At 42.8% G+C, this 27,156-nt stretch overlaps 1 protein-coding gene across 5 annotated transcripts in view; it reads right to left on the reverse strand.

Annotated features, from left to right (window-relative positions):
* Positions 1 to 27,156, reverse strand: part of ARHGAP15 (Rho GTPase activating protein 15) — a 457,670-nt gene that overhangs the window by 353,485 nt on the left and 77,029 nt on the right. For all 5 annotated transcript variants that reach the window (XM_050969300.1, XM_050969301.1, XM_050969297.1 and 2 more), the window contains 2 exons: positions 23,291 to 23,352; positions 10,464 to 10,551 (listed from right to left, as the gene is read on the reverse strand). In XM_050969300.1, coding sequence (XP_050825257.1) covers positions 10,464 to 10,551; positions 23,291 to 23,352 — 150 coding nt within the window. The remainder of the gene's footprint in view (positions 1 to 10,463; positions 10,552 to 23,290; positions 23,353 to 27,156) is intronic.

Raw genomic sequence — 27,156 nt, forward strand, 5'->3', positions numbered from 1 at the left:
ACCCTTGGCAGTAACAGGCTCTATAATAGGTCTTTGTTCCTTGTTTCCAAAAGGGAAATAAAATATATGTTATTCAAAAGAGAAGGATGTTCTCGCAATTAAAGCACTAGGCTGGAAGAAACAGGTGCATTCTGTGGGGTATTGAGGATTGTCACTTAAAGAGTGGGGAAGGGCGGGTTCCTGGTTCTGCTTGCAGGCTCAGGGGCTCTGCAGGAGAGTCACTCTGCAAAAGCCAGCATAAAAGCAATGTGGGTTGAGTTGTGCCTGTCTGCCATAAGGAGTAGCCTGTTTTCTCTTTCTCTGTTTTTGGGTTCTTGTGTGTTAAAGTTCTGGATTCCAAAAATAAAGCAGTGTTACGCTGCAACTTTCCAGTATGAGTATTTATGTTTTAATCTAATTTCTCAGTGTGGTATGCTATGAAATTAACAGGTTCCATATCTAACTCTGCCACAGAATTCCTGTTCAGCCTTTGACAAGCAGCTTGACCTCCCTAAACCTCAATTTCTCCATCTGCAAAATGGTAATATTGATGCTTAATTTCTCAAGGATGTTGTGAATCTTAATTCATTTTTTAAGCACTTTGAGATCTCCAGATAGATTTTGAAGGGCAAATTATTATTACAAGCAATATTTTAATAGAAATGTACAAGTTACAAATTTCAGTACTGCACAACATACACCCCCCCCTCCATATTCATGGGACAGATCAATCACTCCAATTGTAAAATCTATAGCAGGGGCTCAGAGGCAGGAATATCTATGAAGCATCTGTCAAGGATTCCATCCACAATGCTCCATCAAGAAGCGGGGTTTTCACTCCCACAGAATAGCCATGTGCAGTTCCCTGGGGAACTGGTGCAGATTTTGTCAGACAAATTTTACTGCTTCCTCTCTTTGGATAAAATCACACAGTTATTGGCTGTGCCTGCAAATACTTACACACCTGAGGTCAAGGAAAAGACAACCCACTCAAGAAAAATTTGGAAGGTTGAAACACCAATGAAGGAGAGAAAATCTTGGAAGAACGTAAGAAAAAAAGGAAGAAAGTAAAATTTAGGATGAGATCAAGATAAAGCGCCTTGACAGAGAGATCACAGAATCATAAATATGCAGGGCTGGAAGGGACCTTAAAAAGGTCATCAATTACACTCCCCTGCACTGAGGCAGAACTATGTAAATGTACATCTGTTCTTAAAATACTCCAAAGGTAGGGTTTCCACAACCTCCCTTGCAAGCCTATTCCAAAGCTTAACTACACTGATAGTTAGAAAGTTTTTCCTAATATCTAACATAACACTTCCTTGCAGCAGATTAAGCACATTACTTCTTATCCTACCTCCAGTGCACATGGAGAACAACTGAACACTATCCTCTTTATATACTTCAATATACTTGAAGATTGCTATTAGGTCCTCTCTCAATCTTCTTTTCTCAAGACTAAATATGCCCAGTTTTTTTAACCTTTCCTCATAGGTCAGGTTTCCTAACCTTTTCTCACTTCTGTTGCTCTCCGGTGGACTCTCTCTAATTTGACCACATCTTTCCTAAGTGTAGGACCCAGAATTGGACACAGTGCTCCCTCAGTGTCCCCATCCCATCAGTTTTCCCATCCCGCAGTGCCTCAGTTTTCCCATCTGTAATATGGAAACAATGATACTGCCCTCCTCTGAAAAGTGCTTTGAGATCTCTGGATGAAATTCACTATGTTATAGCTAGGTATCATTATTACCAAAATGGATCTCCAGTGGACACATGTGGACTCTATTTAAATCTATATGTAGTCCGTGAACATATCTGAAAGTACAACATGGCCTCGTGTTGTCCTATGTGCTGTATGATCCACAGTCTGCTTCACAAGCATGTAGGAATAACCAATACATCCTGTAACTGAGTGAGTTAAGGCTACCATGAGAGACCTCATACTTAATGTCCTGGCTTTGTGCTTTTCACTCAGACCATTTATGTTATACATATCAGTGTTATTGGTGGGGGTTATACTGTAAATTGATATGTCTGTTACAATGAAATCTTCCTCTGCATGAATATGGATTTAGGAGGCATTTAGAACGCAGTTTGCACATGTGTTAAATATCCTCTGTTCAATACATTCTTTAGAAAAAACTGCACTCATCCTTCTCTTGGTCAAAATTACAAATATTTGAAAACAGAATTTTACATAGGGAATTCTTGACAGCCTGATACAAGCAGAAGCTAGGAATGGAACTATGATCCTTTTTGACCATGTTATCAATTTAAAATACAAAATAATAGGAGTTCAACAGGTTTTGTGACTTCTATAAAGTGGTATGAAATATAGATTTTTGACTAGGAATGATCAAACCTGGAGCAAAAAATGCATATTCAACCAACCATTGCATTTTCTTTGTATTTTTATTAATATTTTAACAGTTTTTTAAGCAAACATCTCTCAAGCTCTCATTCTATGCTTTATACTAACATTTTTTCTAATTAATGCTTCTGATGAGGCCACATGGCAGTGCTAATCTGAAAAGAATTATGGGCCCAATTCTTCTCTCATTGAAGTCAACAACAATTTTATTACTAGCTTATCTGGGATCAGGCTCTATATCTACAATAGGGATACAAAAGCAAGGAATAACACAATAAACCAGTGGTCCCCAACACGGTGCCCGTGGGATCCATGGCTCCCGTGGGGGCATCTTAATATGCCCGCGTCCTGGACCCTGGGAGAGCACCTCCCAAAATGCTGCCGAATTTCAGCGGCATTTCGGCGCGGACGCCTCTTGATGACGATGCTTGTCAGCAACAAGTGATGTCATCAAGAGGCATCGCTCCCGAAATGCCGCTGAAATTCAGCGGCAATTCGGCGGGTGCTCCACCGCCACAGTAGTCCTTTGTCTGGTGCCCGGCAGACAAAAAAGAACTACGGTAAATATATATTTAAATTGCCAATAAACATTACTTCTTCAGCAATAAGAGAGGGATTATGTGTATGTGTTTTCATTTCCGCCCTCATGTTGCCTGAGTGACTTTACAGTGAAGTATTATTCTTTTTATAATGATTCATCGTTATTTTAAATTTTCACTTTATACACAGTACTTAAGAATTAATGAATTAATAACCTTATAATCCAAAGCAGTATTTATCTTTTTGTTAAATCACATCATTTTCCTGTTATAAATAAAATTGCTATGTTATTAAATTCATACTACAATGAATGAACATTGACTTTATTGCATTATTTAATTAATGGTTGAGTTCCCCCTTTGCCGAAATAAACAATATTTGAAAAAAAAATCAGTAAACAAATGATTCTTAATGAAGTTTATTATATTATTCCTTTTCAGCTATCAAAATTATAGCAGGGTGACTGAGTTTAAAAAAAACAAACAAACATTGCATTAGATGCATCAGATAGAATCAATTTGCCTGGATTTAGCTAGTTTGACCAGGAACTTCTCTGATGCGTTAGGTTTGGGTTTGACATGTTGGATTATGACATAATTAGCAGTGATTGTCATCTACTGTTTCTCCATGTTTTATGTAAAATTTTTGACAGTATAGCAAAAAAAAAATTAAAAAGTTCAAATCTGCAGTCCCAATTTTTGATTTATTTCTGAACTTTCAGACTAATAGCCCAAAAGCCAAAGTCTAGCTCATTTTTGTTTTGTCCCCAAAATACACAAACATACAGCAACATTAATTCATGCCTATAATTTTGTTTCAGGTAGATACTGCTGCCATAGCCCCACCACCTAAAAGACCACTTCTGGGAGAGGAAGAGTAATCTGAGTGAGGGGAGTTGTATGGGGCTATGGTCAGATCAGAGGGAACACACGCTGAAATGTGCAGTCTATGTGTTATGACATGAGATGTGACAAAATGAGGAGGCCAGCAAAGAGAAAGGAGAGGGTTGGGCCAGGACCTCGAAAGTTACTGCAAATGGTTTCAAGAAAGAAATGTTTCAACTTTGCTAGGTAACATTTTCTGGTGGAATCGTTTCTGCTATTAATAAGAATGGTTTGCAGAGCTTTACATCAGGAACATTCTAGGCTTGATGCCAATCCAAATACCAAGCAACGAGATCAAGTGCTTCATGGCTGGGGTTCTTGACTCTACCGTACTGCTGAATCAAGAGATTCAGAAAGGACAAGATGCTAAATGGCAGATGGGATGCCATTCATTGGAGGTTTGGCGGTGGAGTCTGATGAATGGAATGAGGTAAGTACATGGCGAGATGTGCTCCAAGAGAAAGGCAAGACTGGAAAGATGTTTGAGGGTTGTACATAACTTGGTCTATCAAGTTGCAAAATCTGTCTATGAAGAGGTAAGCCCTCAACCTGACTGAGTCTAAGGTCCCTCCTATGAATTCTGTAGCTTGCATCACAGTCAGAATAGACTTCTCCAAATTCACACAGACTCCTAGGGATGAAAGAAGCTGAAGCAGTGATTAAGCTGATGCAAGGGCTTCTAGATGTGTCCTGATGATGAGAAGTCAGTTGTCTAAGTATGGAAAGACTGTGAAGCCACTTCATCTGAACTGTGCTGCTACTACTAGAAACACTTGGGTGAAGATTGTGGGTGCAGTTGCTAGACAAATGGAAGCATCTGCATTGATAGTGGTCAGGACCCACCATAATACTAAGGGAATTTTCTGTGGACAAAGTGATTGTCTATGGGAAAGTATACATCTTTGATATCGAGAGCTGTGAACCACGTGTTCTTTTCCAGGGATGATATTATTGAGGCCAATTTAATATTACATAATTTTAGTTTGAGAATAAAACATTGAATTGGTGCAGAGCAAAAATAGGCCTTATTGCACTCCATTTGTGGATAAGGAGTGCTAGAGAGCCACCAATATGTATGTGAGGATTGGGTGAAGGTAGGGTGACCAGATGAGAGACATGAAGTATCGGGACACGGGACGGGGATGTGGGGGGGTCACCCGCGGAGTGAAAAAACAAAAACAAAAAACCCGAGCAGCCAGAGCATAGGAAAAATTGGTGGACGCTGAGCACCCACTGGCAGCTCCCTGCCCTGCCCCCCACTGCACCAGTTCATCTCCTCCTCCCCTGAGCGGGCTGATGCATCCCGCTTCTCCCCTCTCCTTCCCAGTGCTTGCACCACCATACAGCTGATTCGTGTAAGCCTGGGATGGAGGGGGGAGGAGGAGGAATGCGGCATAGTTGGGGAAGAGGCGGGGCCAGAGCAGGGATTTGGGGATGGATCCCATGGGGCAGGAAGGGGGCGGAGTTGGGGCAGGTGTGGGGCTGAGTTGGGGGCATGAGCCCCCTCCATCTGTGTGCCAGAGTGCAAAATATCAAGACAATTTGTATCCCGACTGAACATTGGTCGGGATGCAGGACAAATAAGTAAATATGGGGACAATCCCAATAAAAATAGGGATATCTGGTCACCCTAGGTGAAGGTGACACCAACAGTGGCTGACAATTCCCAAGTGTCCTGTTGTGTGGTCTGAGGCCTTTTTCTGCATCAAATGTAATATAGGGCTGTTTAGAAGGCACTTCTGTCCTAATAGGACCGACCATTACCAGATAGAGAAACAGATGTGAAGACCTTTAAAGAAGAATGCCATCAAAAAAAGTTTATCAGCAAGGCATCACTTATCAACAGCTGTGATTGTGAAATCCATACTTCTTTACTGTTTTACCTTTACGGTCTCTACTTCTCTATTGTTTAACTGGATGGCTTCCATCTGAGCATAACTACTTTTGCAAGATTTAAATCAACTAAGGTGGTGGTGGGGGTGATTGGTTAAAGAATTGTTCATAATGGTCTAGAATTGGTGAAAAATACTGTTTTGCAGTATGTTATTTTAAAATCATTGGTTACGGTACAGCTAAGCAAGACTCAAGTTTAACTATATAATCTGGGGTTTAAAAGGAAGTCCTTTGGAATCTAACTTCAAGATACCAACCAAGATCAGAGCTGCCAGACCTCAACATCATGCCGATCACACTGTGCAGAAGCTGGAGCCCCAGATGATCTAATCTTGACTGGCCATCAAGAACAGTTTATCTGCCTTATTGGGAGAGGTGAGCATTGTATGCTTAGCATGTGTATTCTGGTTGGTACTTGTTAATAAATAGAGGTTAAGAATATTACCGTGTAAGGCTCTTTCACTGGTAAAAGGCCCCACAAACCCACAGAAGATTACACCCTGAGCCCAAGGAGCTGGGTCAGGGTTGCCGTGAGTCTTGGAACTGGGTAAGGGTGCATCACAATGGCAGTTGCCACTGCCCTCAAAGTAGCATCTGTAGCATCAACTGCAGATTGTAATGCAGATCTGGCCAAGAGCTTGCCTTCATCGCTAAGTGTCAGAAATTGACCTCTGTCTTGCTGAGCTGATTTGTCTTTAAAATTTAGGGACTTTGAATAATTCAGAAAATCAGACACAGACAACAGCAGCCTGAACAACTAGGGAGTTTGGTGCAGGATGGTGAACAGAAAGAAACTCCATTCCCTTAGCCAGGACAAAGTAACATTTCTCATCCCTCTTGGGGGTAAGGACACATGTTGCTGGTGTATGCCGTAAGGCTCTTGCTGTTTCCAGTATGGCTTCCTTCACCAGGAGTATTATCTGGCTGGACCCTATGAGTTGCAGGATGTCTAAAAGCTTGTGTTGTGTATCCTGGGCCTCCTCTAGGGAGATGTGAAGCTCTTTCAATACCCTGTGTGGTAGCTCTTGAAATTGCTGTGATCATTGCAGTGGACCTTCGCTCTCCCACTTGAAGGGAGACCACTCGTTCAGGTTGCCTTCGGGCTTGTCTGGCCAAGGCATGAAGCTGCAGGACAGTCTAGGGCCCTTGTCTCCACCCAAGGTGGAGCAAGGCCCCCCCAGGTCCTCTAGTTCCCAGCCCCACAATAGGGCTGGGCACCAGACAGTCATGGCCAGGCTTTAGCCTAGGCTTTGAGAGGCTCAAGCTGCCAGCAATTAAATACTGGCTACAGGAGGTTGGCTTCAGCTGGGGCAGGGCTCTGGCTGCCAGCAAGACAATCACAGTCTATGGAGCAGGTGCAGGCCTCTCAGGCTGCCAGCAAACAAACAATCTCAAGGCTGACTTTAGCTGGGGCAGGGCTCAGGCAGCCAGCAAAGCAACAGTCTATAAGTGAGCTGGTAAGGGAGGCTGCTTCTTCAGGGTGGGAGCGCCCCCCACAGTGCAGGAAGCTGGCCACCCTGGGGTAAGGTGGCAGGGGGACATGGGCCCACCCTACTCCAGCACGTCCCAGCCCAGGGCCATAGCAGAGGCAGGACTGGCTGCCCCTGTGTCGGCAGGGATCCAACTGCAACACACCGACTAAGCCACACCTGGCTTTGCAGCCGGCTGCTCCAGGGCTGCTCCTGGGCCACTTCCTGCTTCCCTGGGGTTTGGTACCTCTTGCTTCCAGGGCTCCTCAGGATACACTGCGGCTGGTAGTCCAGGCCACTCCTTGTCGGGGTCTCCCACTTCTGCGGCTATTGGACATCCAGGGGTAGGTTTCCCTCCTGGGCATGGCAGTACAGCAGGAGCATCCTTCTCCTCTGGGGATTCCACTCTAACCAGGCTGCAGGGCCTTCATCTTATACTTCCGGCCCCGCCCTGGCACTTCCAGTGAGGGGGACGGAGCAGACTAGTCTCTGTCCACCAAGGGGAGTGTAGTCAGGGGCGACTCTAGCCATTTTGCCGCCCCAAGCATGGTGGCACGCCGCGAGGGGCACTCTGCCGGTTGCCGGTCACTGGTCCCGCAGCTCCAGTGGATCTCCCGCAGGCGTGCCTGCGGATGCTCCACTGAAGCAGCGGGACCAGCGGACCCTCCGCAGGCATGCCTGCGGGAGGTCCACAGGAGCTGCCTGCCACCCTCCTGGCGACCGGCAGAGCGCCTCCCACGGCATGCTGCCCCAAGCACATGTTTGGCATGCTGGGGCCTGGAGCCGCCCCTGAGTGTAGTGCACCCTCGCTCTCTCTCTGAGGGAGGCCACTCGGCTTCACTACAGTCATCCAGAGGGGACAGCACAGCTGGAGTGACTGTCTCATTTGGAGATGAGGAAGATAGTGTTGCCAGTGCTGGTGGAACCGCCAGATCCAGCTCATAGTTTTCCTACTCCCTAGGGTCAGGAGGAAGCTCTGATTGCTGTCTTGGAGGAGAGAGGTGGAATGTTAGTTAGCATTCCATGTTAGATAGCACTGACCCTGGGAATCATATGTATCGGTCCCAGGGTCCTCATTAGGGCCAGTAGGAGTGTTTGAAGTTGGGTTGCGGAGGTCACCAAGGCATCAGTACAGTCAGTCCCAAGGGGACATTCTGGATGCAGGTTGGTTTCAGGAGGTTCTCAATGTCCTGTCTGGATGGATCTCCTTGGAGGAGGTAATGACAGTTACTCCAATAGCTCTGAGTCTCCTGATGACAATAAAGACCAGATCTGGTTCAATTGGCGGTGCCAATAGCTCCGTGAGAAAAAAGTTGCAGCTAGTAGACAGGATGGAAGGGACTTATCCTGTAGTCTTTTGACCACACCAAGGGATACATCACCCTCGCAAGGGATGGTCCTGTCAACTGAGGAGATTACAGACCTGAGGGAACAAAAGATGTTCTCTGGTGGACCAAAGATGTATCTCTTTATTCGCCTTGGAGCGCTTAGGGTTCTGTCTGCTCATATCAACAGAGCCAATGTAAGGAGGCTCTGGGTTAGCAGGTCCATGTGAGGTTGTGGAGGCACCATCAGAAGCTGAGGTTCCCAAAGCGTCTTTTCACGAGAACTAGTGGCTTTTGATTTTTAAACCTGGATTTTCCTTAGGTGCTCTATTATTTATTTTATATTTAGTTATTTTAGGAGAATGTATTGCTTGTGAAAGGTATCAAGCTGACAGCCACTATCTGGTCCAGCACAGGGAGTTGTAACTGTGACATGGAGGGATGATCTGCAGGTGTGAGACTGTTGCCCATTTAGTCTTTGACCACTCTGTTGAGATTCCTGTGAAAGGTATCAGTTGGTGCTAGCTGTGAGATTGATGTGGACAGTTATCCAACAGGTGCAGATCTGAGATATCAGTCCCAAAAGCACATGCTAACAGAATACATTTTTAAAACAGATCACTTTAATTAAGCCAATATAATTTTCTAGCCTATAACTCAACATGATCCTATACACAGAATTCCAAATCAATTTTAATGTATACATAATGTTTGTCTGCATAGCTTCTGAAACATGACATCATCCAGCCATTTCAGTATAAAAAGATATTGAAATGATCAAAAATAGCCTTTTTTACTATTTTAGTTTTAAAACAACCCTTTGCACACAGGGGCAAGCAGGGCCAGGGAAGGGTACCCATTTAGAGGAGAGGTTATGGCAAACAATATTGGTGGTTTAAGAGCATAGAACTAAAAAACTTTTCATCACCCACCACATATAAATTAGTTTATTGTTTGTGACTCCTGCCAAAGAATGCACCTTCTTGGCCACCCATCACTTCAATAAGGTATGGCAGGTTTGATCAAGCCTTGGGAACCTTTCACAATAGGACTCTGTCAGACCATTGCTGTTATGTCCACAGTGTCATACACTTACTGATTTCTCTTTTTGGAGCCCATATGAAGGTTTGTAGGCTCAGACTCCACACTAACTAGCACTGAAGGGATACATGCCACTATTGCTTGTGCAATGTAACTGTCACATCTCTGAAAACCAAGATCAGCGGCCTTGGGGCACAATAAAAAGGTACCGCAAATTTCACTTTGTAGTAACTACAGCTCCAGAAATTGCATTAACTGTATTAGAAGGAGTCATAAGAAAAGTTCTGGAAGGTTAGCTGGATATGGTAGGCGTCACATCAATACTAAGATGAAAAATCACTTTGCTAACTTACAGTGTTTTTCCCTTTGGTAACACCCTTTATTAAGGTGTCATTTATAAATAGTTAATTATTATTTATTAATGCATAAGCCACTTTATAGCATGCTGGATAACAACTGAAATTCATGTATTAAAGATGCACACATTTGGTTTAATACAATTTACGTCTTATAACATCCTTTGCAACAGATTCTCATCGCATCATCTGTTAAGCATTTATTACTAATGCATTTTATAACATGCTTTATAATACTTTATTTGAGGAAGTAGCTGCATTTAGTGATCATTTCATAAATAAGAATAAAGCATTTATAAATGGCACCTTCATTTAAAGTGTTACCTTCACATTACCGGGTAGTCGTTCGCCATTCGTCTCACTTTGCAATTATTCTCAAAATGCACCTCTTAATAAAAGACATGTTAAGTTGTATTCCTCCCCCCACCCTCCACCTGATTAAAAGTTTGAATCATTTTCTTCCCGCTGTTCTCAGATGTCTTATAGTTGGCTACTTAGTTTGGTTGTGTTTATTTATTTATTTATTTATTTTGATGATGCCAAATTTTCTGTTTATTAACATTCTTTCTGAAAAGATGAGCACAATAAGATAGATAACTGCCTACCAGATTGGTCAATGCTGGCTGTTTGGATTCTTTGTAGAATTCTATTTTCCCACCAGCAAGAACGATCCAAGAAGTAGACCAGTTTTTCCTTAAAACAATAAAATGAAATAAAATTAATGGATCAAGTAAGCATGAGCTATCTTGGTTGAGGAAGATAATACCATGGATTAAGCCAATAACACTTCATATTTGAAGACCTGGGTTCCAACTCTTTTTCAGAAATGAAAATGGTCCAAATTCACACTCTGGGTCAACAAGTACACTTTTGTTGATGTTAATGGAGTTGCACCTGTTCACTCCATGTCTGAGTTTTGCCCAATGGGTTTGATGGGCCAATTCTCTGAATTTACATTAAAAGCCCAGCATTGCTCCTATCCATCAACTATAACCAAATGAAGAGTCCAACTGAAATCAATGGCTCTATTCACATGCTTGGAGTTCACACCTGCTTAAATATTTCACTGCATCAGGGTCTGTATCATTTGGCACCATTTGGAGATCGATATTTAAGACAGGCCCAGGACAGGAATAGCAAAGATGTCTTAATATCAGTGTGAGGTATACTGAGCTGTGCACAGAACCTAGATTTAAAGATCAATACATTTTCTCTCTGTCAATAATGATAATAATAATAATAATAAAACAAACGAGAGGTTTCCAGCAGATCAGGATACACAGTAGTAGTATTTTAAGAAAGTTACAAGAAAGTGTAACGACATATATAAGTTCTTAATTTGTCATACACAAATAGCAACAACTTCTGTGGAGCTGTACAGAAGAGACAAAAACATTCTTTCAAGGTTGCTAGCAGCACACTGGAGAGAACCACAAAAAAAAAATGGTAATTACAAACCACACAGTAGATTATAATATTCGTCACTCTGATGGATGCTGTTCAAAAGCATGGCACTATCATTACCTAATTAACAGAACTAGTCACACAGAAAAAATATATATTTGCAAATAAAAATTTTAAGTTTCATTCCGTGTGATTTATGGGGTCATATTGTCATCCCCAAGAATTTGGGCACACCACAGACAAAAATACAGCAAATCCTAAAAGTGTTGTAAATTTTAACTGAAAGTGTTATTCATTCCAAAATGTGCACAGAAGTGTGCTGTAAAGAGGGGAGTTTCAGTGGGAGTTCTGTTGGAGGAGGTTTTTGTATTTTGTGTAATATATTTTGCAGTTATGTGAGTCGAGGTTGGTAAGGGCAGAGTGCTGGGAGAGAAGCTGAGCCCTGATTAGGGGGCAGGGCTTCTCTGGTTAGGGGTCCTATAAAGGTAGCCAGCCAGGCACGCAGTGGCATAGATAGCTGCAGCAGAACAGGAGCCAGCAAACAGAGCTGTAAAGAGGGGAGTTTCAGTGGGAGTTTAGAGGAGGAGTCTGCAGGGGAGACTAAGGCTTGGTCTACACTACACGTTTAAATCGAATTTAGCAGCGTTAAACCGATTTAACCCTGCACCCGTCCACACAATGAGGCCCTTTGTATCGCAATAAAGGGCTCTTTAAACCAGTTTTTGTAGTCCTTCCCGACAAGAGGAGTAGCGCTGAAATCGGTATTGCCATGTCGGATTAGGGTTAGTGTGGCTGCAAATCAACGGTATTGACCTCTGGGCAGTATCCCACAGTACACCATTGTGACCGCTCTGGAAAGCAATCTGAACTTGGATGCACTGGCCAGGTAGACAGGAAAAGCCTCAAGAACTTTTGAATTTCATTTCTTGTTTGCCCAGCATGGAGCTCTGATCAGCAGGGGTGGCGATGCAGTCCCAAATCCAAAAAGAGCTCCACCATGGACCGTACGGGAGATACTGGATCTGATCGCTGTATGGGGAGACAAATCTGTTCTATCAGAGCTCCATTCCAGAAGACAAAATGACAAAGCATTTGAAAAAATCTCTAGGCTATGATAGAAAGAGGCCACAGCAGGGACTCAGCACAGTGCTGCATGACAAGTGTAACGGAAAGCCAAAGAATCAAATGGACGCTCATGGAGGGAGGGAGGGGGGACTGAGGACTCGAACTATCCCACAGTTCCTGCAGTCTCCAAAAAGCATTTGCATTCTTGGCTGAGCTCCCAATGGCTGAAGGGTCAAAAACATTGTCGCCAGTAGTTCAGGGAATATGTCATCAATTTACACCCTCTCCCCTCTTCAAAGAAAAGGGAAAAAAATCGTTTCTCGCCACTTTTCAATGTAACCGTATGTCTACTGGATGCTGCTGGTAGACGGGGTGCTGCAGCGCAAAACAGCAGCATCCTCTCCCCTCCCCTCCCCGGCAGCAGACGGTACAGTACAAAATGACTGATAGCCGTCCTCGTCATCATTCCATGAGTGCTCCTGGCTGACTTCGGTGAGGTCAGCCAGGGGTGCCGGGGTAAAAATGGGAATGACTCCCTGTCATTCCTGGCAGACGGTACAAAATGCTGGGTAACCGTCCTCATCATAGCAGCTGGAGCCTGAGCTCCATCAGCCCCTCCCCCCCTTTTGTGTCTAAAGAAAAGATTCTGTACTCCCTGGACTATCATAGCAGCGGGAGGCTGCGTTCCTCTCCCCCATACTCTTTAATGTCCTGCCTGGACTATCATAGCATCTGGAGGCTGCCTCCTCCTCACTTTATCTCGCTAAAAAATCAGTTTTTCTTATTCCTGCATTCTTTATTACTTCATCACACAAATGGGGGGACACTGCCACGGTAGCCTAGGAGGGGTGTGGGAGGAGGGAAGCAACGGGTGGGGTTGTTGCAGGGGCACCCTCTAGAATGGCATGCAGCTCATCATTTCTGCGGGATCTCTGGGGCTCTGACCTGGAGCGGATGTGCTCTCTGGCTCTCTTATAGACTTGCCCTATATTCTAGGCAGGACTGACTCTATTTTTAGACAAAACATAAAGAAGGGAATGACCCAGGGAGTCATTTCCATTTTTGTCCATGCATCCCCGGCCGACCTCAGCGAGGCCAGCCAGGAGCTCCCATGACAGCAGCGGATGGTACAAAATGCTTGATAACCATCATCACCAATTCCCAATTGCAAACGGTACAAAATGATTGAAAACCATCATCTCATCGCCAAATTACAATGGCAGACAGTGCAATAGGGATGGTAACCATTTCTGCTACCTTGCAAAGGCAAATGAATGCTGCTGTGTAGCACTGCAGTACCGCTTCTGTCAGCAGCATCCAGTACACATACGGTGACGGTGACAAAAGGCAAAACAGGCTCCAGGGTTGCCATGCTATGGCATCTGCCAGGGCAATCCAGGGAAAAAGAGCACGAAATGATTGTCTACCGTTGCTTTTACAGAGGAAGGATTGAGTGACAACATTTACCCAGAATCACCCGCGACACTGTTTTTGCACCATCATGCATTGGGATCTCAACCCAGAATTCCAGTGGGTGGGGGGAGACTCCGGGAACTATGGGATAGCTACGGGATAGCTACCCACAGTGCATCGCTCCAGAAATCGAAGCTAGCCTCTGTATATGGACGCACACCGCCTAATTATTGTGCTTTGTGTGGCCATGTGCACTCGACTTTATACAATCTGTTTTACAAAACCGGTTTACGTAAAATCAGAATAATCCTGTAGTGTAGAGATACCCTAAGAGACCTAGGCAGAAGAATAGACAGGCTAGTGAAGGGAGGGGGTGGTGCTCTGGAGCGTGTTGGGGGTTTGTTTTGCTGTAGATGGTGGTGGTTTGCTTTGGTTTGTGTTTCCTGGACTAACAGGTTGTAGGTGGGAAGGCTATGACCGATACAGAGGAAGCAGTGAAAGACACAATGAGGATGACTGGATGTGGAAGCTCAGGCATGTAGATGATCCTGGAGTGGGTATCTGAAAAGAGTTTCGCCTGCATGAAGTGCTGCCTGATAGAGCTGATGGAAGAAAAGATCCGAGGATAGGAGATGCAGGTGGAAAATCTGGTCGAGTTTAGAAGGGGGTTCGAGCGGATGATGGAGCAAAGACATGAGGAGGCTGAAGGGAAAAGCTCAGACTTGCAGATGGAAGCAGGACCAAAGAATTCTGAGGGGAGACTGCTGGGTGAGGAAAGTGGACGGTGGAAGCATGTGACTAAGAGAACCAGGCAGAGACGGGCCAGTGAAGGAGAAACAGAGCTCAGGAACAGGTTTGCAGAGTTGGAAAATGAAGAAAGGGCACAGCAGGTGGTCACTGTAGGTGAGCGGGCAAGGAAGAAGAGAAGAGCAGTTAGTCCTATAGGAAGAGGTGAAGAGTCAATGTAGACAACACCAAATATGAGCCCCAGGAGGATACAGGATGGGTTGCAGAGGATTGCAAGAGACAATAGAAATCGAGAGGACTTGCAGGGGATAGACTGGAGAATCACACTGTCACCAGGAAAAAGCAGGTCTATGTGACTGGGGACTCCTTACAGAGAAGAATAGACAGGCCTGTAACTAGAACTGATCCGGAGAACAGAAGGGTGTGCTATCTGCCTGGTGCTAAGATACAGGATGTGGACCTGAGCCTGAAAAGGATCCTAACAGGAGCGGGCAAGAATCTGCTGATTGTCCTTCATGTGGGAACGAATGATACGGCTAGATTCTCGCTGTAACGTATCAAAGGAGACTATGCCAGACCGGGGAAGATGCTTAAGGAAATCAAGGCTCAGGTGATCTTCAGTGGGATTCTGCTTGTTCCTAGAGAAGGGCAACAAAGGTGTGACAATATTATGGTGATCAACACATGGCTCAGACTGTGGTGCTATAAGGAGGGCTTCGGATGTATGGCCACTGGGAAGCATTCATGGACAGAGGACTGTTCTCTCAGGCTGGACTTCACCTGAGTAAGGAGGGAAATAGACTTCTAGGATGGAGGCTGGCACAACTGATTAAGAGAGCTTTAAAACTAGGAATTTGGGGGAGATGATTGAGAGATGTCCAGGTAATCTCCATGCTAGAATTTAACATTGAAAGGGAAGAAAACAAAGTAAGAAAGGATACAGCCGTGGGTAGGAGAATGGACTTAAGGAAAAAGGGTAGTGTAGATACCAGTCTAATAGGTGATACAGGTGGTAGAATGTCTGTGCCTAATCCGATAAAGAATGTCAGTGAAGCCAAACAGCAAAACTTAAGATGTTTGCACACTAATGCGAGGAGCCTAGGTAACAAAATGGAGGAACTAGAGCTACTGGTGCAGGAAGTGAAACCAGATATTATAGGGATAACAGAAACATGGTGGAATAGTAGTCATGACTGGAGTACAGGTATTGAAGGCTATGTGCTGTTTAGGAAAGACAGAAATAAAGGCAAAGGAGGTGGAGTAGCATTGTATATCAATGATGAGGTAAACTGTAAAGAAATAAGAAATAATGGAAGGGATAAGACAGAGTCTGTCTGGGAAAAAATCACATTGGGAAAGAAAGCTACTAGAACCTCCCTTGAGATAGTGCTTGGGGGTTGCTACAGACCACCAGGATCTGATGTGGATATGGATGGAGACCTCTTTAATGTTTTTAATGAAGTAAACACTAATGGGAATTGTGTGATCCTGGGAGACTTTAACTTCCCAGATATAGACTGGAGAAGAAGTTCTAGTAATAATAGGGCTCAGATTTTTCTGGATGTGATAGCTGATGGATTCCTTCACCAAGTAGTTGAAGACCCAGATAATCTTCATCCAAGAATATTAAAGGAACTGGCACATGAAACTGCAAGCCCATTAGCAAAAATTTTTAATGAATTAGTAAACTCAGGGGTTGTACTGTATGACTTGAGAATTGCTAACATAATTCCTATTTTTAAGAAAGGGAAAAAAAAGTGATCTGAGTAGCTGCAGGCCTGTTAGTTTGACATCTGTAGTATGCAAGATCTTGGAAAAATTTTTGAAGGAGAAAGTAGTTAAGGACATTGAGGTCAATGGTAATTGGGACAAAATACAACATGGTTTTACAAAAGATAGATTGTGCCAAACCAACCTGATCTCCTTCTTTGAGAAGGTAACAGATTTTTTAGACAAAGGAAACACAGTGGATCTAATTTACTTCAATTTCAGTAAGGCATTTGATATGGTTCCACATGGGGAATTAGTTGAATTGGAAAAGATGGGGATCAATATGAAAATTGAAAGGTGGATAAGGAACTGGTTAAAGGGGACATTACAATGGGTCATATTGAAAAGTGAACTGTCAGGCTGGAAGCAGGTTACTAGTGGAATTCCTCAGGGACTGGTTTTGGGACCAATCTTATTTAATCTTTTTATTATTGACCTTGGCACAAAAAGTGGGAATGTGCTAATAAAGTTTGCAGATGACGCAAAGCTGGGAGGTATTGCTAACACTAAGAAGGACCCGGATATAATACAGGAAGATCTGGATGACCTTGTAAATTGGAGTAATAGTAATAGAATGAAATTTAATAATGAAAAGTGCAAGGTCACGCATTTAGGGATTAATAACAAGAATTTTGGTTATAAATTGGGGACACATCAGTTGGAAGCAACAGAGGAGAGAAGGACCTTGGAGTATTGATTGATCACAGGAAGACTATGAGCCGACAATGTCATATGTCCGTTAAAAAAGCTAATGCGGTTTTAGGATGCATCAGGCGAGGTATTTCCAGTAAAGATAAGGAGGTGTTAGTACCGTTATACAAGGCACTGGTGAGACCTCATCTGGAATATTGTATGCAGTTCTGGTCTCCCATGTTTAAGAAGGATGAATTCAAACAGGAACAGGTACAGAGAAGGGCTACTAGGATGATCCGAGGAATGGAAAACCTGTCTTACGAAAGGAGACTCAAAGAGCTTGGCTTGTTTAGCCTAACCAAAAGAAAACTGAGGGGAGATATGATTGCTCTTTATAAATATATCAGATGGATAAATATCAGGGAGGGAAAGGAATTATTTAAGCTTAGTACAAGAACAAATGGATATAAACTAGACACTAGGAAGTTTAGACTTGAAATTAGATGAAGGTTTCTAACCATTAGAGGAGTGAAGTTCTGGAACAGCCTTCCAAGGGGAGTAGTTGAGGCAAAAGACATATCTGGCTTCAAGACTAAGCTTGATAAGATTATGGAAGGGATGGTATGATGGTATAGCCTGATTTTGGCAATTAATTGATCTTTGATTAGCAGGTAAATATGCCCAATGTTCTGTGATGGGATGTTAGAATGGGTGGGATCTGAATTACTACAGAGAATTCTTTCCTGGGTGCTGGCTTGTGAGTCTTGCCCACATGCTCAGGGTTTAACTGATCACCATATTTGGGGTCAGGAAGGAATTTTCCTCCAGGGAAGATTGACAGAGGCCCTGGAGGTTTTTCGCCTTCCTCTGCAGCGTGGGGCAAGGGTCACTTGCTGGAGGATTCTCTGCACCTTGAGGTCTTTAAACCACGATTTGAGGACCTCAATAACTCAGACATAGGTTAGGGGCTTGTTACAGAAGTTGGTGGGTGAGATTCTGTGGCCTGCATTGTGCAGGAGGTCAGGCTAGATGACCATAATGGTCCCTTCTGACCTTAAGTCTATGAATCTATGAATTAATCACAATTCACTATTGATTACTCTCTTATTTAATATATTTCAGTCATTCTATAAAGGAGCAGAAATAATACCTTGGGTGAAATCCTGGCTGCATTGAAATCAAAGACAAAACTCTCACTGACATTAATGCAGCCAGGATTTGACCTCAGGCATATTCGTGACTACCCACCCTATATAAATAATGAGCAACAAAACCAAATATCTGAAGGCAACAATCCGTGAACAACCCAGAAGCTGAAAATTATTCACCCAGTTTATTTGGTGAATATTTACCAAAAGCAAACACATTTGAAGAAAATGTGGATCCATTTGTGAAGACTTGCTAACCAAAAAAGAAGGCTAAAAGTGGGATTTTCCAAAGTACCCAAAATAACACAGGAACATAGGTCCTACTGAAAGTCAATAGAACTTATGTGTATAAATGATTTAGGAGAATCCCTCAAATTCACAGTGAATAACTGGGTCAGATCCTTAGCTGATATAAACTGTGCTGATTCACAATAGCTGAAGATATGGACCATTATTTGCAATAAACACTTCAACCAGCTCTGCTAATTAATCCTCACAATATCCTTATGAGGTGGCATCAAAAATGGCTACCAGTAAAAACCAAGGGAAAGGGTTCTCCAGCCAAACCTTACCTGCAGCTCCTTTTTTTTTTTACTGAAAAAGCTTCAATGACAGTGTCCTTTCTACTGCCCCCTCTACTAGATCTGGGCCTGTATGCCTTTGTACTGGCCCTCTGCCAGTATGCAATGATCAATGATTTTGGTTGACGTCCCTAGTATTTTACATTCCCAACGAGGACATCTGAGGCAATATCGGGTGGGTTATTTGACCTATCCAGTGTCAATCCAGTATGTGTTTCATAATGAATCCATACATGAATTAGCAGTAGACTTCAGATTGAAAGCACTTGCTGGGCCTAGTCTACTCAAGCAAAGATAGTGGAGAGAAAGATATGGGCCAGTATGCAAGAGATTTGCATTCATGTGTACCAGAGCCTCCTCTCTAGTAGACATATAATCAGGCTTGCTCAAGAGTACATAAGTTGGCTTTATTTGATTCATCAACATAAAACTTGTGCTGTGGGTGCTGGGATTCGCAAGAAAAGCCTTGTAAAATATTCACAAGGATACTCAAAACCTACTGAATTTCAAGTCTCCTGACAAACTCAGAACTCAGATCAGATTCATCAGAAGGTTCCCGAACGTTTGCAACCTTTCCTGTTAATGGGGGCCCAGCTTCAAAAGAACCTGGAGCTATTTACAATTTTGCACTGAAGATGTGAAATTTGCTTTTGCACAAAGCCACATAAAAGACTGTTGTTTTGACTGCGTGTATGTCTACTCTGCAATCACAGAGTGGGGTTGAAGCTTGTGTAGTCCTACTGGAGTTAGCTTTAATCTAGCTAGCTCAGGTACTATATCAGCAAGCCAAGGCAGCACGGGTTTCAGGGTGGGCTGAACCCTGAAGCCTGTGGGTAATTACTAGCAGGGCTGTAGTCTCTGACTACACTGAAGTCTCTGCTGCTGCAGAGTCACTGCTCTGTTACCCAAGATAACTAGATTAAAGCTTGCTCAGGTATGTCTACATGAGCAACTGTCTGACTCTGTGATTGAAGTCCAAACACACCCCGAGTTTCACTTTGAGTTTTAGGGTTCATCTCAGCCTGAAATCCAGAGTGAAGCTAAAGGGTGTGTTAGCGGGGTGACCTGGGACCTTAAAACAGTCCTGAAAGAGGGCTGGGGTAGGTGAAAAGCTAGGCTGATTAGGGGAAAGCAGCCACAGGTGGGGCCATGCCCCAGTCAGGTCACGGCTGGCCCTGTAAGAGGGCTGAGGCCAGAGACTGGAAGAGAGTCTTTCTCTGGCTTTTTGAGAGAGAAGGACCTGGCTGCCTGGGAGCTGAGAAGGGTACCTAGGGTAAACAGTGCTGGAGAAGGGCAGAGGAAGCTGAGGAGCTCCAGCCTGCAAAACCCCAGGCTGCAGGCCTTGGTAAAGGGCCTACAAAAGGGGCTGCAGAGTGGCAGCCCAGAGATAGGCAAAGACAGCAGGTCCTAACTCCCTTGCAGATGATGAGTGGTTTACCAACTGCAGTCCACCCCAGGGAGCGGGGACTAGATGATGACTGGCAGTAGCCACTGAGGCACGGTGGGGATAGACGGTTGGGGGTTCCCCTGAGAGGGAAGACCCAGAGACAGTGGGTTGCTGCTGCGGGCAGATCCCTGAAGTAGAGGGGCTTCGGGGTCCGTGACGGACACAGGGAGCCAGCGGCGGGAAAGACACCAGCCTGTAGAGGGCGCTCTGGGCTGGAAAGAGCTAATTCCCAAGGCAGCCAGCAGGAGGCGCCGCGCTAGTGAGTCGTCACCCTGCCACAGTGTGGAAGAAAAATAGAGGAAAACTGAAAAATAATTTTGAAGGATCCCTTGAGAAGTGAAAGAACTGAGCTTCACAAGAACTGTAATTGGAGGTATGTTCCTGATGATGCATGTGTGCGGTTAGCTAACAACAACTGCATCTATATATTGCATGTAAGCATGGATTGTTAGTGTTATGGAATACTGAGTTGAGACCATATCTCAGATACAGTAATTTCAAAGCATTCTGCATCAAGACTTTAGTGCCATGTGGCAACAAGCAGTGTTACTGAACTCTGAATTCTCTTTTTTTAGGGGAAAAAGGTTGGTTCAACCCCTTATGACATATGAAGATTCAGAGTGTTCTTGCAGGATACTGTGTAGCAGAATCAGAATCAGACAAGATAATGACTATATCATATTTGCGTATGGCTTCAAGACAAGATGGTTTTTTTCCCTACCATTCTCCTTAAATTAAAAATTATCTTTAAATCAAAACTTCATGGTTTCTACTTATTTACCTTTAACTGTTAATTCACAAGAGCAGTTTTTGTTTATGAAGTGCTTAGACAGACCTTAATAAGGTCAAATATAGTTTGGGGGGTTAACTGATTTTTCTACAGATGGACATTCATATATAGAATTTCACTGGACATGTAAAAGTGTGGGCAAGGTTTTCAAGCCCTTTGGGAAAGTCAATTCATCAGCGACTGTAGTCTTTTCCAGATGCATATTCCACAGCTTTAAAAAATTCACTCCCGGTGAATGAGCAGTAAGGGCTAAATAAGGAGAGGGAGAAGATGGATAAAGAATACATAGACCCCCCCCAAAAAAGTTATCTTTGTCTGTTTTTCGTCCACAGAGACAGATAGTCCTCAATATTAGTATGCAGAAAGATTCAAACTGAAAACCAAAAAGTATATTGCATAAAATAATCTTTTTGAATCAATAGAATTGTTTTATATAAAGTCAAAAAAATGGTGGCAGATCACCAAAGGGTGAAATCTGACATCTTCATATTGTAAATTGAAGCAATACACTTAATACATCAGCCTTGCAGCAGCTGGAGTATTTGCATTCTAGCAAATGGACACCTGATGGCAGCACATTATAACACCAACACTGTTCACAATTGCTCCGTCTTTAATACAGTAGTGCTTTTAAAATCTGAACGGACAATGCCATGTTTATAAATGCAATAATAATATTCTGAATGTTCCATGTATAACCACATGAGTTGGAAACAAATATTCTGCATGGGTTTCTGTTCTGAATACTACATGGTATTAACATATACAAAGCCCCACTTCTTACTCATACATACCCTTTGTTTAAGTAATGTTAAATGTCTGATTGAATTAATTTGCTTTTTTGCGATTTTCTAAGTTTCAACTGATACTCCTTTGTACTTAGGTCATCAGCATAGAATGAGACCTTGAGGCTGACTCAACTCATCACTAATACTGCATAACAGTTCTAAGAAATGAATGCAGTCCAAGATTGCCAGGAAACTATGCTGCTTCTTCTCAAACTAGGATCTGGCCACAGTGAGCCATGTGTTTGTCACCTCCAGATTGGATGATTGTAACACCATATCTTGTGTTGAAAGGAGAAAAGACACAAGTCCAGTTATTAAAACAACAGCCCCATCCTGAGCAATATCTGCACTTTCCAGGGCTCCCAGTTTGCTTTCCGTGTCAATTCAAGGCTGTGGTTTTCATCCCTCATGGGTTGGGTACTAGCTACAGCACACCCCCCTCTTCATTCTCAACCTAACAAGACAGCTCACAGAACAATGTCTCTGACAAACTTATAGGAGGGAGGTAAGGCATGCTCTGTTGAGGAACTCCCCTCGTGAAACAGCCACTGGAGAAGATAATACTTAGCCCAAGTTTGACCCCTTTTTAGAGCTCATAACTGAGACTCAACATTTTGCAGAAGTCTTCAGTCGAAAACCAAAACCAAGGAGTGACAGAGAATGACAAAGATAGACACTTCAGTGGTCTTACTCCATCTTTATACAGCTTTAAGGGAAAGCTTAATCAGACCTTTGGTTTACTTGTGAATGTCTCTGTTTTGGTCAGTTCTGATCATTTCTGTATAGCAATTTGTTTTTTGGTTACATTTACTTTGTATATAGGATTTTGCTACCAGAAAAAATATAATGCCTCAGAGATGTTGAGGGGTCATACAACATATATAAGAGCAAAAGAGTATTTGCTTTCAAACATCCTGGGTCACTGACCCAAAAGACCCACATGGTTTATTACTATGTAGACAGTTAGGAACTTTAAAACGTAGATCTTTCATCAGATGGAATATTATAATATATCATATCTATTAGCTAATAATCCTCCAGAAGGTGGAATGAATTGTGTCCGTTCTGCTGCCATTCAGGTACCTACAGAGATAGGATTTTCCTTAGTTCTCAGTGTTTACCTAACTGTGCTCCCACTGAAATCAATAGTGAAACTCCCTTTGACTTCAACAGCAGCAGAGATAGGTCAGCTCTGACAGTTTTTAAAAGTCTTACCCTAGGTGCCTATATGGAAGCAGCAATTATATGGGTGTCCAGATCACACCCCCGAAGTCCACACCAGCTGTGCCCAAATGTTCTCCAGCTGAAAGCTGCATTATCTATTTGCCTGGAGCCCAAAGGCTGCACCTAATGTGCATAAAATGGAACAGAATTGCAGCTGTCCCCATTTTTAATATGGAAGCAGGGCTCATGGCCACATCATATGATATAGCCTGGCAGTTTATATCAACTGTATTCTGAGAGCTGTAGCCTCAGCAAGCTACAACAACATATTAAACATGAGAGCACCCATGTGCAGAATAGTAAAACTGTGGATTGCATTTGGTTCATATGCCAGACACTGGCCACTTCTGATATTCATGATATGGCCCGTATGACTTCTGATTAAATGTTATATAATTGGCACAACATAAAATGCACAATACCTTAACTTCTTGCCTCCATCTGCAATTTTAGCTTTTAGAAGATATCCTTCTTTTTCTACTACCTGCAAGAAAGAATATTTATATCATAACCCTATATTTTATTAATATGAACCAATTTATTTAGTACATGCTACAAGACTCTGTATATAGAAATGTCCTAGTGTTGTAGGAATTTATCACTTATTCTTATTTTAGTTATCTATGGTCAGTTCCTTTCAAGTGCTGGCAAGTTATCTTTAATATCAATCAAATATAAAGTAATAAAATGGAAAAGAAACTCTGAACATTATATCTGAAAAAAACCTGTTTAAGTGCAAGTAAAGTTTCTGGTTATAAGTGAAACATTGGTTAAAATGTATCATATTGGTTCACTAATACATCTTAAGTTATATGAAATGTCTATAGGAATTTTATATTTGCTTATAAGCTATGTAGAAGGTATATGATCCTAGAGCCATAGCACCCTCTGCTGTGAAAACTTTAGCTCTTATAAGCTACCTAGGGTCAGGTATATGAATGGCAGACCTCCAAAAAATTATCTAATGAAAGTGCACGTCTATAGGTGGCACTTTTCCCTTTGAGTCAGTACTAATTCAAGACCATTGTAAGGTGCAAAAAGGCATTATGCTTTTAGGGGTGCTGTCTTTCCAATCAGATGTAATACAAAGGCCCTCACCTCTTGCAGCCATTAAAAGGTCACACTCAAATGGGAATTGTTTATGTTAATGTGAGGGCAGCATTTGTTCTTAAATTTACAATTGCACCAAAATGTTCTAGTGACATAACCCAGGGAAAGCACACTGTGAGTAGCTCATCACTGACACCACAATCTTGAGCTGGAATTACAAATGAAAACACCACAACTTGTATGTATCTACCAAAACTGGGCCAGAACATCTGGTGAGGCCAAACTGGTCAGAGCACAAATAGTGTGTATGTGTGTGAGAGAGAGAGATTTAAATCTCACCTTTGTAATTCCCCAATCCCAGGGCTTCTCTGTGAAAGCCAGTTCTCCTTGTGTAGTGTTAAAGCAGCCTAAGGATTGCTCTAAATTACACCAGGCTGCAATACTGAAAGGGGGCCAAAATTGCAGTTGAGGATTGGCAGAATACAGGGGCATCCTGGGTCACTCCTCTCCTTGAACATCCCCCGCCCCCCACACAGTCACATACTCTTTTATTTGTTAAACCAGCAGCAAGGAAATTCAGTAGTGTAAGAATTCCTATGTCAGATTGATGTCACTAGATGATCGTCCTTATACTCGGGAAATTGAGGGGTTAGTTTCACCAACTTTATGGCTAGATTATGATGGGAGTGCAACAAAAAGTAACCACACCTTATTGAAGGAGTTGGGCAATTGTTTTAGTGTATGTTGAAGAAACTTTTATTTTGGCCTTCAGCTAAATCACCGTGACCTGTGAACCCATCAGATTGCACTAGCTAAACAGGATCCCACCGGGTTAGTACTTGGAAAAGAGCATGAAAGGAACACATAAATGGTGTCAGAAGGGAGACTAGTGATTTAGAAGATGACTGTCTTCACCTTCAGTCACTTATGAAGTAATGTCCCAGGAGGATGCTGGTTAACTTCCTATAGTCTCTGCTGAGCCATCACAGCTCAGTGTGGAGCAGATGATTTCCTAAAAACTGTCATAGGCTTTAGCCTTTTGTAGGGTTATATATAGCAATAGAAAACATGTTTTATATATAAGGGAGGATGATAAAATCAAATATACAAGTCTGTTTTTACTGTACAAAAATATGACTATATAAACAGAATGGTGTATACAGTAGCACCCAAAGGGTACTTCAGTTTCTCATGAGAGTTTTAGTTTGGAATATACAATACTGTGTACACTGCATATACATACATGTTTGTACATGCATACTGAAAACCTGTATGCTTACAGACAACATTTTGGGTGATAGCCTCATCTGAACATGTAGAAAAGGCACACACAAATTCCTATAACTTGCACTTATTCCATTCATAGCTTCCAAGGCCAGAAGAGTCCATTGGGATTATCTGGCCTGACTTTCTGTATAGCACAGCCCATAGAACTTCCCCAAAATAATTCCTAGAGCATGTATTTTAGAAAAACATCCAATACTGATTTAAAAATTTACCACATCCCTTGTTGGATGTTCCATGTAAATCCCTGGGTGTCAATATGGAGTGTAGAGAAAAAAACATTTAGGACTACAGGCATTGTTCGCCAGAATTACATCATCATTCCATCTAGCTAGAGAAGGGAGAATAATTTCAGATAAAGTAAGAACTAACCCCAATATCCTCCTACTTTTCAGTCATACTTGTAACAACCCCCTGGATCATTTTCCATCCTTTCTCATCCTTCAATTTTTGTTGCTTTACGCTTCTGGTGTGTAGTCAGGGCCAGCGGTGCTAAATGTCAGATGAGAAGGTTATTCTCCGAATGTTTCCATCCATCTGGAAATGGCAGCTGGGAGGAGCTTTTACTAATCAACAAGTTGTTGATCACTTCCCCAAACCAGATCCAAATTTTGATCATTTCAAGGTTTGCCCATCACTATATCAAGATTGGTATTATATTTGAACACAAATAGAAGCAATGTTGAATTTCAATACTCAGTTTGAACAATCCCTATCTTGAAATTTGGGGGATTTAAGAACAGGACTCATTTCCAGATTAGAACGTTGCTGCTCAGACCCCTCTCTATAACAATCCTGAACTGGAAGAGCAAATGAATACACCATCAAAACTGAGGGATCTAGGGAATTCAAATCCAAACTGCACAGCTGAAACCCATCTCGTTTTAACTTAGATGTCTAGTTCTAACCAGGGTGGGCTCTAGCCATTTCTCTGCCCCAAGCACGGCAGCACGCTGCGGAGGGTGCTCTGCCACTCGCCGGTCCTGCGGTTCCGGTGGACTTCCTGCAGGTGTCCCTGCGGAGGGTCCGCTGGTCCAGCGGCTCCAGTGGACCTCCCGCAGGTGTGCCTGTGGAAGCTCCACTGGAGCAGTGAGACCAGCGGACCCTCTGCAGGAACGCCTGCGGGAGGTCCACCAGAGCCGCCTGCTGCCCTCCCGGCAACCTGCAGAGCACCCCTCTTGGCATGCCGCCCCAAGCATGCACTTGGCGCACTGGGGCCTGGAGCCGGCCCTGGTTCTAACTTAGATATTTCAAAAACACAAGAACTAGTATTCCAATCTCATGGTTTATCCTGGCACTGGAAATCCTCCAGGTAATATTCAGAAGGCTCCTTATTTCTATATACGGTAGTTGCTTATAAGCCTCTACCCCGATATAACACGACCTGATATAACACGAATTTGGCTATAACGTGTAAAGCAGTGCTCCGGGGGAGGTGGGGGTGGAGGCTGCGCACTCCAGCACATCAAAGCAAGTTCAATATAATGCGGTTTCACCTATAATGCAGTAAGATTTTTTTGCTCCCGAGGACAGCGTTATATTGGGGTAGAGGTGTATATTATTCTGATTTAATAAGTACAATGATTGCCTTTAAAAATATTACAGTTGTCTTTGATAATTTGATGTTATCGCAGTATTCATTGATATTCCCCATAATTAGTACAGAGAATACCATGGGAATACTGCAGTACCATTTTTTAGTTACTAAGGCAATTGAAAAGGTTTTAAAGGTACCACTCTTTCTATGTACATATACGTATAAAGCAATATATGCACATGTATAGCAAAGTCCATCTGCTAATGTCCCTTATCTTGTCTTATGTGATTTCACAGAAATCCTTCTAGGACAATTCAGTTTATTCTTCCAGTCCTTCATCTGATGGATGACATGGGGTTACAAAATCATGAAATGTCCTTATAGTACTCTCTTTTCTTTCTGCCTCAGTGAATATTC

Source organism: Gopherus flavomarginatus, chromosome 10 (genome assembly GCF_025201925.1).
Source record: "Gopherus flavomarginatus isolate rGopFla2 chromosome 10, rGopFla2.mat.asm, whole genome shotgun sequence".
Taxonomy (NCBI): domain Eukaryota; kingdom Metazoa; phylum Chordata; order Testudines; family Testudinidae; genus Gopherus; species Gopherus flavomarginatus.